Raw genomic sequence first — 11,880 nt, forward strand, 5'->3', positions numbered from 1 at the left:
AGCATAATGTCATAATTAAATAGAGTATTTTCATTTTACTCACACACAACAAACATGCTTCATATTCATCATTTATTTCCCTTTAAATGAACTTTTAGATAACTATAATGACTACTTTTAAATGTTCTTTCCAAGTTTGCTTGTTCGGCCATTTTTCTGTATCATTTCCTGTGGTTTCTTTTTCTTTTGTTTCTTTATCTTCTTTTCATTATTTTGTTTCCATTGTTTTAGTTCATTTGCTTGTTTGTTAATTTGTTTCCTTCTTTCTTCTGCTTGACAGATACCAGCCGGAAACGAACAAGCAAACAAACAAACAAACACACAAACAAACAGACAAATGAACAAACAAGCAAGCAGAAGAATGTTGTTTTTGGTTTTGTTCGTATCAAAAGTGTTCATTTCTATCATCTAAGAGCTTCACATTTGTTTTCATTTTCTCTCCATGTTTCTTTGAAATTCAGCATAGGACATAATTATGTGACCCTCCACCACGGAATGAGTCGCATGTCACCTTTGCATGATTTTATATTTGTACATTTTCCTAAAGAGTTGTTTATGCTCTATGCAGTGGTGAAAACCGTTTTAAAAAAGAGCGAAAACTTGTTTGAGTTATAAGCCAGTGACTAAGGTGACCCTCAAACTGTTACCAGACACTGCCCGGACTTATATTAAAGCCTAGCGCAGAACCGTGGAGGGTCACAAATACTCCCATGTACATTTGATCTAACCCTTTTTGTGTGTTTACCTTTTGCAGGTTACCCATATCTGAGAATAGGTGAGTTTTCTGATCACTTTTAATACAGTAGAACCTCCCATTACAGGCCTAACAAAAATCAGAGAAAATCAGATCTGATAAGGGAGGGAGTATGAAAATGGAGGTAAATTTGCAGACGTTATGAACGGAAACTCAGACAAAGCAAGGTCTTAAAGGAGAAAGTCTTAAATTGGGGGGAGGGGGCGGGGGGGGGCGGGGGGCGGGGGGGAGGGGGTGTTAAAACTGGGTTTCCACTCTTTTTAGAACAAACAACAAATGGGACATTTAGCCGGAGAGAGAGAGAGACTGAGAGAGATAGAGAGAGGGTGAGAGAGAAAGAGAGAGAGATAGAGAGAGGGAGAGAGAGAGAGAGAGAGAGAGAGAGAGAGAGAGAAAGAGAGAAAGAGAAATAGAGAGAGAAAGAGATAGAGAGATAGAGAGAAAGAGAGAAAGAGAGAGAAAGAGAAAGAGAGAGAGACTGAAGGAGAGAAAGAGAGAAAGAGAGAGAATGAAGGGGGTAGAGGGAGAGGGAGAGAGAGAGGGGGGGCTACTGCACTTGAAGTTTCTGCTACGTGGCTTGTTTGTGGCACTGTTATGCAATATTACTTTTATTTAGAGTTCAATTCTTACATGAGTTACATTAAAAGCACACTCCTCCTCGTGTTAAGACTTTGGGCTCAACATCTCAGATATAGCCAGTCGTTTATATGAGTTACATTAAAAGCACACTCCTCTCCGTGTTAAGACTTTGGGCTCAACATCTCAGATATAGCCAGTCGTTAACATGAGAAAGGACCACCCCTCTACTTGGTCACATACCCACAATGAACAGCCTGGGTAGTCTGTGCGTACCTTCATGATTTTTGGGTTTTTTAAGTGGATGTTTAGGAAATCAATTCAAGTAAAAATTTCAAATCACCATTGCTAGCAGACTGGCCAGGCTTGTACGTGAGCACATCTCGCCACTTGGGCATATACCTCAAATCAACACCCACTCCGCTTGCTGTCGAAAGTTTGCATTTTTTATAAATTAATTGCAACGTTAATTCATTAAAAAACCAAAAAAACACTATGCGCACACACCACGTAGGCTGTTCATTTTAGGTATGTATTTAAGTGGAGGTATATGGTTGTATCCCATGTAAAAACCTGGCCATCTCTGAGACGGTGCGCCGGACTGTTTACACCAACAGGTGTCCGTGTGCCTCGAATAAATTGAACAGATCAAGCTATATCATTGTGACAGGGGAGGCTACCGCTCCTTTCACGGCAGACTCTGCACCCGAGTTGTTGGCCTTTAAAAGTCAACACCAGTGGATTGTAGAATTCTGTTTGTGATGGGGTCTGGTGGTTTCCGATTGTCTGTATGTTCATGGAAACCTTTGGGTTTGCATAACAGTTTTTATAGGGCTAAGAAATTAGCCCTAACATTTTCAATCCTGTTTGATTGCACTTCGCTTCCCGAGGTGATCGTAGTGTTTCGGCACTCGGTTACATCATCATTCATTGATCTGTTCATTCTTGATGCGCGGTCACAGTCCCTTCCCTTTAAGGGGCAAATTATACCTGCTCAGAGTCAGCGGCACAGACGACGCACTGCGGATTAGTGAGGTGATTTTTTTTTCTTCCCAGCCCGCTACACGTTGCGTGAAAAGAAAACAGGCCAAGTACTCGTCGTAATCCTTATTGCAGTATATGTAGTGTAGTGGCGACTGCGCAGATGTATTTTGCACTTAAAGGAGCGGAAAGGCAGAAGCGTTTTCATTACTATCAGCTGTAATTTAACTGGTGTGATACACGGCGTTTTCTTCTATATCAGGTTCGTCACTCTTGGGCCGCGGCATCAACAGAGGTTACGACAGGGATTACGACGGAGGCTACAAAGGAGGTTACAACAGGTAATCTATGTGACATGTCACGTGTGCGTGTGTGTGTGTGTGTGTGTGTGTGTGTGTGTGTGTGTGTGTGTGTCGGTGTGTGTGTGTGTATGTGTGTGTGTGTGTGTGTGTGTGTGTGCCTCTGTGTGTGTGTGTGTGTGTGTGTGTGTGTGTGTGTGTGTGTGTGTGTGTGTGTGTGTGTGTGTGAACTGAAAAAAACTGCCGGATCAACAAAATGTATGTCATAATTTTCTTTCATTTACTCACCAGGTACTAACGTAACGGGGGTGCACAAAGCTCTCGAACTCATCACACCCACGTGGAAACGCAGACATCTCGCCCATTCTCGCTTTGCAACGAGACATCTGGAACTTGAAACTACGGCTAAAATTCGGATACACGCGTTTCGATGGCAGTCGATGATTTTGTACACTTTACTTCTGCTGTGTAAGAACTTGAAGTCACGTATCACACAAAATGCAATTGCTCTATAAGTAAACTTAATCGAAAAGGCAACTAGTGTGAAATATTCGCCTCGAAAAAGGTATGTGTGTGTGTGTATCTATGTGTGTGTGTGTGTATGTGTGTGTGTGTGTGTGTGTGTGTGTGTGTGTGTGTGTGTGTGTGTGTGTGTGTGTTTTTGTATGCATGTGTAAGAATAGCATTTTCTAACCTTTTTGTTTTGATTATAACAACACAGTTCCACAAACAAAAAAACTAGCAGAAAATTAAAGTGCAGTACCCCCCCCCACACACACACACACACACACACACACACACACACACACACACACCCACCCTCTCTCCCTCTTTATCTCTCTTTTTGACGCACTCTCTCATTTAAAAGTTATATCAGTACAGATCTCTTAATTCTCACACTGAAAACGGAATGATTTGGCAGCCTGCAAAAGGAAAACAAACGAAAATATTGATAGATTTTATGTGTATGGGAAACTATGTCGTATCCTCAATCACAAAGACAAATTAGGGAAAATGAAAAGAAATGTTCTTTGGTGACAAAATTAGCTCTTTTGACCTAAAACATAAAGTGTCCTTACTTCTTTCTTTGTTTGTGTGTTTGTTTGTGTGTTTGTTTGTTTGTGTGTTTGTTTGTTTGTTTGTTTGTTTGTGTGTTTGTTTGTGTTTGTTTGTTTGTGTGTTTGTTTGTTTGTGTGTTTGTTTGTTTGTTTGTGTGTTTGTTTGTTTGTTTGTTTGTTTGTGTGTTTGTTTGTGTTTGTTTGTTTTCCGGTTGATGTCAGTCGATCAGAAAAAAAGAAGGAAACATACTAAAACAAATAAACACCAAAACAAATAAACAACCACATTCAACAAGTAATGAAACGTGAAAACAGGAGATGGAGCAGTGAGTGCAGGGACGGGGCGGTGTGAGAGCACAACGGGACAAGGAACAGGTGTAAAGACGGAAGAATAGAAAAACACAGCACAAAAGAAAGTAAAGCAAATGACACTGACATTGGGCCGAACCTGCCCGCTTGGAAAGAATAGAAGTATATGGTCAGCATGCAGACGCGCTTCTTTTAGCCACAATACTGGTGCAACAATGTCCTTTCAATAAATGTTAGCCGGTTTATTGCCTTTTTCCACAATTTGGAATCTGTCGCTTACCGGACGCACGCACGCACGCACAACACACACACACACACACACACACACACGCGCGCGCGCGCGCACACACAGACAAACACACACACACACAGACACACACACACACATACCTACACATACACACACCCGCACACACACACACACCCACACACATACACACACACACACACACACACACATTCATTCACCGCCAGTCTCTAGTAAGTTGGCGCATGTATTCTATCTGCAACTCCTACTTTCACTTTTAGACAGAACCGAAAGTACGCTGAGGTAACTCGTACGCTAAAAGAGTGATTACGGTTCTTGAATGACACACTTGACGTAACACGATTCATTTCCGCGTCAAGTTCACAACTCCCATCAGAAAAGAGTCCTGCCTTCAATGTTGTGTTCTGTAGACAGCCACAGAAACAGGTATGTGTCGAGAAGCTTGTTACACTACGATGTGAATACTGTAGAAACTGGTTGTTCGCTGTAGGATTCCTTTCTGCTGTCAGGTGTGTGTGTGTGTCGATCTAATGTCATCCATTGTGTGTCGCTGTTGTCAATGCTATACAGCGAAGTGGAACAGAAAGTAGGTCATACCTTGACAAAAGTACCCTTCTCGTACATAGAACAGCTGCCTCAAAGTTGTTGGCTGACTATGAATAAAGAGAGACCGATACCTCAGTTCTGAGTATATGTGTGTATTTTATTTTGAATATTCCGTTACAGTGTGCCACGTCTCTACTTTCTGTTTTGGGTCACACTCTAGTGCAGTGGATCTGTGTGTGTTATATTTGATACCACAGACACACGGTCTGTTTTTCGTTCGACCAGCTACTCATTTGTGACAAATCCTTAAGAAACAGATGGATTGCTGTCACATGCTCAGCTGAAAGTTGTTTAAACGGAGAGAGAGAGAGAGAGAGAGAGAGAGAGACAGAGAGAGAGAGAGAGAGAGAGAGAAAGAGAGAGAGAGAGAGAGAGAGGGTGACAAGGGAAAGAATAAATTAATTACTTGCGCTCCATTGATGCACATAATTCTCTCCCTTGACATTTGGAAAACATTTTTTTGTTTCGTATGGTATGTATGTCCAACTCAAGGGCGGATCCAGGGAGGGGGGGGGGGGGGGGGGGGGGGGGTCGGGGGTTTACGGACCCACCCCCCACCCCCGTAGCCTATGAAAAAAATATATTTGTTTTTGTTTTTAAATTCGACAATAAAAAAAAAACAATGTCTACTAAATTTCAGCAAATTTCATTGATCTGTATACTCTGTGTATGTGTGTGTGTGTGTGTGTGTGTGTGTGTGTGTGTGTGTGTGTGTGTGTGTGTGTGTGTGTGTGTTCACAGAAGTCATCATGGCCACCGCTTCAGCCACCAGTAGCAGTGAGCTACCAGAGTGCCCTGTCTGCCATGACGGCTATACAGAGCCAAAGATACTGCCGTGTACCCACCTAGTGTGCAAAAAGTGTGTCGTGTCGTGGCTGCAGAAGGCAGGGGTCAAGGGAGGCTGTCCGCTCTGCAGGGCCCCCATCCTGCCTTCCACCAACCGAGGTCAGCGTGACCTTGACACTCTGGTCAATGACCTGCCCACTGACCTGGCCACCATGGCTCTAGTGGACAGTCACAAAGTGCTGAGCGGTCAGCATGTCTGCATGATCTGTGACAACAGCGTAGCTGCCACGTCATTCTGCCTGCAATGTGACGCAAAAATCTGCAAAGCTTGTATAAGGACTCACAAGAACATACCCTCAACCAGGAAACACGTCATTGAAGACTTAAACAAACTCAGCCCGCAGCGGTTGGCTGAGATAAACCGTGCAACATGTAACGTGCACGATGATAGGCCGGCTGAGCTGTATTGCTCCACCCACCAAGAGCTCATTTGCATGCTGTGCGACTCGACCACTCACCGCAGCTGTGCAGACGTGAGGGCCATCCCAGACGTGGCGACAGAGAAGAGAAGAGAACTGGAACAACAGGCACAAAGACTAAGTGACAGAGCGACAGCATTGGCAACGGAGGTTGGTGTGAACTCTTCATGTTAATGCTGTTGTGGTGTCAGACTTGTTCCTCTCAATGTTTCTTTCTATCCGTGTGCTTCATTTGTTAAAGTGTACCATTACAGCAGATTTAAATCGTGTCTGACTGAATGTACATGACGTTATGAGTCTCATTGGATGATACAAATCGGGGGGAAATGGATGGTAAGGTGAATGCATTATGCATGCTTGAATGATTTATCTTGACGTAAAAACAAACAGACTTAAATCCTATCTGACTGAATTCGCATGGGAAATGAATGATACGGGGAATGCATATATCTTGTTGCATGCTTACATGATTTGTCTGGACGTTAAAAAAAAATGTCGTAACTACGTGTATGAAAATTTATTGATTTTTCAGTGCGAAATTCGATTTTTAGAAACGACATTTAGAAGTCCACTTCACAGAGTGATCAGTGTTCTTGTGTTTTAGATCCAAGAGGTCACGGACACTTTCAGGGTCATGCGTAAAAAGGCCAATGACACGTTCGACGACCTTGAGCAGTGCTTGAAAAAGCGACGTCAGGAGGTCAACGAGCTGATACAGGCTGAGGAAGACGACGCCATGACGTCACTGGCGGAGCTGGAGAAATGGCGGGCGGCCTTGGCACTGAACGCAGCCAGCGTAGGAAATGTGGTGCAGTCAGCGTCTGGAGGGTCTCTGCTGGGGATGATGAAAGGTCTGACGTCACGCCTCGACGACCTGGAGTCACAGACCGGAACGGCACGCAAGATGGAGGTCAAAGACTTGACCTTGAACGTCCAGAAACTGGATCAACTCAGGGCTGACATTGCCTCTCTGGGTACGTCACATTTTCTGTACACCTGTTCTGACCACAAGTGTTGGTTGCTTGTTGTTTCTTGTCTCCAGAACACAGAGGGTCATGCGAGACTGATTCAGTATCCATCTTATTCCCTGTTTTGTTCTCGTTCTACTATCTGAAAAGTGTTCACATTGATTTTAATTAATAGCAAGAGGTAGAAAGTTCCTAAATGTAGGATGTTGGCGAACATGTTGCTGACATACCGATGAGTAATCAACATAAATTTAGTGTTGGACAGGAAGGACAATAACAGATGATACATGGTACACCTGTGTGTTGGTGTCATCTAACGCTGTTCAGTTGTCTGTCTGTGCCTGGGACGAGGCGTTATTCTGTCACACACTGTTCAGTTGTCTGTCTGTGTCTGGGACGAGGCGTTATAGTGTCACAGACTGTTCAGTTGTCTGTCTGTGTCTGGGACGAGGCGTTATTCTGTCACACACTGTTCAGTTGTCTGTCTGTGCCTGGGACGAGGCGTTATTCTGTCACACACTGTTCAGTTGTCTGTCTGTGTCTGGGACAAGGCGTTATTCTGTCTCACACTGTTCACTTGTCTGTCTGTGTCTGGGACGAGGCGTTATTCTGTCACACACTGTTCAGTTGTCTATCTGTGTCTGGGACGAGGCGCTATTCTGTCACACACTGTTCAGTTGTCTATCTGTGTCTGGGACGAGGCGTTATTCTGTCACACACTGTTCAGTTGTCTATCTGTGTCTGGGACGAGGCGTTATTCTGTCACACACTGTTCAGTTGTCTATCTGTGTCTGGGACGAGGCGTTATTCTGTCACACACTGTTCAGTTGCCTGTCTGTGCCTGGGACGAGGCGTTATTCTGTCACACGCTGTTCAGTTGTCTATCTGTGTCTGGGACGAGGCATTATTCTGTCACACACTGTTCAGTTGTCTGTCTGTGTCTGGGACGAGGCGTTATTCTGTCACACACTGTTCAGTTGTCTGTCTGTGTCTGGGACGAGGCGTTATTCTGTCACACACTGTTCAGTTGTCTATCTGTGTCTGGGACGAGGCGTTATTCTGTCACACACTGTTCAGTTGTCTATCTGTGTCTGGGACGAGGCGTTATTCTGTCACACACTGTTCAGTTGTCTATCTGTGTCTGGGACGAGGCGTTATTCTGTCACACACTGTTCAGTTGTCTATCTGTGTCTGGGACAAGGCGTTATTCTGTCACACACTGTTCAGTTGTCGATCTGTGTCTGGGACGAGGCGTTATTCTGTCACACACTGTTCAGTTGTCTGTCTGTGCCTGGGACGAGACGTTATTCTGTCACACACTGTTCAGTTGTCTGTCTGTGTCTGGGACGAGGCGTTATTATGTCACACACTGTTCAGTTGTCTGTCTGTGCCTGGGACGAGGCGTTATTCTGTCACACACTGTTCAGTTGTCTATCTGTGTGTGGGACGAGGCGTTATTCTGTCACACACTGTTCAGTTGTCTATCTGTGTCTGGGACGAGGCGTTATTCTGTCACACACTGTTCAGTTGTCTATCTGTGTGTGGGACGAGGCGTTCTTCTGTCTAACACTGTTCAGTTATCTGTCTGTCTGTGGGACGAGGTGTTATTCTGTCACACACTGTTCAGTTATCTGTCTGTGCCTGGGACGAGGCGTTATTTTGTCACACACTGTTCAGTTGTCTGTCTGTGTCTGGGACGAGGCGTTATTCTGTCACACACTGTTCAGTTGTCTGTCTGTGTCTGGGACGAGGCGTTATTCTGTCACACACTGTTCAGTTGTCAGTCTGTGTCTGGGACGAGGCGTTATTCTGTCACACACTGTTCAGTTGTCTGTCTGTGACTGGGTCGAGGCGTTATTCTGTCACACACTGTTCAGTTGTCTGTCTGTGTCTGGGACGAGGCGTTATTCTGTCACACACTGTTCAGTTGTCTGTCTGTGACTGGGACGAGGCGTTATTCTGTCACACACTGTTCAGTTGTCTGTATGTGTCTGGGTCGAGGCGTTATTCTGTCACACACTGTTCAGTTGTCTGTCTGTGTCTGGGACGAGGCGTTATTCTGTCACACACTGTTCAGTTGTCTGTGTGTGTCTGGGACGAGGCGTTATTCTGTCACACACTGTTCAGTTGTCTGTCTGTGTCTGGGACGAGGCGTTATTCTGTCTCACACTGTTCAGTTGTCTGTCTGTGTCTGGGACGAGGCGTTATTCTGTCACACACTGTTCAGTTGTCTGTCTGTGTCTGGGACGAGGCGTTATTCTGTCACACACTGTTCAGTTGTCTGTCTGTGCCTGGGACAAGGCGTTATTCAGTCACACACTGCTTGTAGAAGGACACAGTCATTCAGGGACATATTACGACTGATGCAGGGAGGGGTCAGTTTAAGTCTCTCATGGCGTGAAACAATACATTGCAATAACGGGTGACAGGCACCTCTAAAATGAAACAACTTATTACTGTATCATAATTAACTTGACTTTAACTAATTGCTAGATCAAATTCTAAAATGCTGACTTCATTTAACAAGTCATCGAAACGGGTGTGCGACAAATGGTCGAGGATTACAATGTCGAGGCACAAAAAGTCGAGGACATTTGGTCAAGAGTCAAAAAGCCGACCTTTTGATCCTCGACTGTTTGGTTCTCAACCCATCCAAACATTCTTCAAGGACTAAAGTCTGTCTACAGGTCAGATGACAAAGCCCGCCACAACACCGACAACTTTACAGCAGCCTACACAGTCATCACCAGCCACATCTACAGCGACATCAGCGACAACACCCCGGACTGCAGACAAACCCAGAAAGGCGGCGCTGGCCAAAGTACTGAGAGTGGGGGACCGGGTCAAACCGGGACCGGACTGGCCTTCTTTTTGGGGCTCTGAGGTAAGACTGCGTGTCCCTCTCTTGTCTGACAGTTTTCACCATCCCTATCACTCAGTCGGAGTTGTCACCAAAAGGAAGCTGATACTATACATATTCTGGTTCTGCTTTTGCTCGAGATGCAACACAAATGAAATGTTGTGTTATAAACTTGATTCAGAAATAAAGTTAAATGAACTAAAGTGGAATACATTCACACAAGCACGCATGTAAATACGCACTCAAACAAACGCACACAAACTGGATGAAACTATGCTGATACTTATTTATTCGGCGTTTGTTGTACACACACACACACACACACACACACACACACACACACACACACACACACACACGCACACACACACACACACACACACACACAAACATACATACATAGAAACACATACACACACCAACACCCCCTCACACACACAAACACCCCCTCACACACACACACACACACACACAAACATACATACATAGAAACACACACACACACACATACACACACAAACACCCCCTCTCACACACACACACACGCACAAACACCCCCTCACACACACACACACACACACACACACACACACACACACACACACACACACACACACACACACACATACTAGGTGTACACAGAAAAACCATGTGTATACCAGTGCTGGCAGAATTAGGTAGATTCCCATTAGCACTAAGAATGTTAACACAAACCATTTCCTATTGGACTCATATTTTACAATCTAAACGAGATTCATTTGTTCATCAAGTATATGATGACATGTTTAATAACCCTAAAGAAGATTCTTGGCTCATATTCATTAAAAGTTCACTTTCAAGACTTGGCTTTAATCATGTTTGGCAAAATCAATCTACTTTTGATACGAGAAAGTTACAATTTGCCATACAAATGAAATTACAAAGTGAATACATACGTTTTTGGAATAAAGCTAAATCAAAAGGAAGTGCAAGATTAAGATTCTATTCAAATATATGTGATACATATGAAATTCAGTCATATCTGACAATGATAGAAAATCGAAATCACAGGACAGCTTTAAGTCGATTAAGAACCAGTAGTCACAATCTAAAAATAGAAACTGGAAGACATCATAACATCCAAAGAGAAAATCGTTTATGTATGGTATGTAACATTGTTGAAGATGAATATCATCTTCTGGATGAATGCGTAAAATTCCATGAAAGTAGAGAAAAGTTTAAAAAAGACGTGACTAATATTGATGTAGATTATATTAATTATAAACCAAGTGAAATATTTATGGACAAAGATGTTCAAATATGTCTCGGAAAGTTTGTCGCAGAATGCTTTAGAATTCATAGCAATGTGTCAATAACCTTTTTGGTTTGAGGACAATAAACATTTGTTCTTGTTCTTGTTCTTGTTCTTGTTCACACACACACACACACAAGCAGTGACCAGTGTGTACTGTGTGCAGGACCAGAAAGGCACAGTGACGGCCATCCCGTCAAGACGAGCAGCACAGTGGGGCTGGGATCCACAAGGCCTGGTGGACGTGCAGTGGGATGGTGGAATTGAACGCTGGTACTTGATGGGACGTAATGGCTGGTATCAGCTGGACCTGCTGTGACAGCCTTCGTCACCCCCACCTCTCCCCGTGCACTGTATTGTACTGATTGTAGTGTCTCAGTATCCTTCTGCATGTAATGAATAGACTGTGGGTGTGTGTGTGTGTGTGTGTGTGTGTGTGTGTGTGTGTGTGGGTGTATATGTGTGTGTGTGTGTGTGTTTGTGTGTGTGTGTGTGTGTGTGTTTGTGGGAGGGTGGGTGGGTGTTTGTGTGTGTGTTTGTTTCTGTGTGTTTGTTAGTTTGTGTGTGTGTGATCGTGTGAGAGTGTGTGTGCGTTTATTGTGTGTGTGTGTGTGTGTGTGTGTGTGTGTGTGTGTGTGTGTGTGT

General features: G+C 44.0%; 1 protein-coding gene and 1 long non-coding RNA gene across 2 annotated transcripts in view; both read left to right on the forward strand.

The window, feature by feature from the left end:
- The window catches only part of LOC138977466 (uncharacterized), a 7,634-nt gene extending 4,526 nt beyond the window's left edge, over nt 1-3,108 (forward strand). Inside the window, exons 4-6 of the long non-coding RNA XR_011459291.1 lie at nt 755-775; nt 2,574-2,652; nt 2,902-3,108. This is a non-coding gene — a long non-coding RNA (uncharacterized lncRNA). The remainder of the gene's footprint in view (nt 1-754; nt 776-2,573; nt 2,653-2,901) is intronic.
- A 1,469-nt stretch (nt 3,109-4,577) lies between these two features.
- Nucleotides 4,578-11,554, forward strand: LOC138976959 (transcription intermediary factor 1-beta-like). The gene is made up of 5 exons (XM_070349852.1): nt 4,578-4,671; nt 5,593-6,266; nt 6,721-7,090; nt 9,772-9,968; nt 11,402-11,554. The coding sequence occupies exons 2-5, from the start codon at nt 5,601-5,603 to the stop codon at nt 11,552-11,554; spliced, it is 1,386 nt and encodes a 461-aa protein (XP_070205953.1). The 5' UTR covers nt 4,578-4,671; nt 5,593-5,600.
- The last annotated feature ends 326 nt before the right edge of the window (nt 11,555-11,880 follow it).

Source organism: Littorina saxatilis, linkage group LG9 (genome assembly GCF_037325665.1).
Source record: "Littorina saxatilis isolate snail1 linkage group LG9, US_GU_Lsax_2.0, whole genome shotgun sequence".
Lineage (NCBI taxonomy): Eukaryota > Metazoa > Mollusca > Gastropoda > Littorinimorpha > Littorinidae > Littorina > Littorina saxatilis.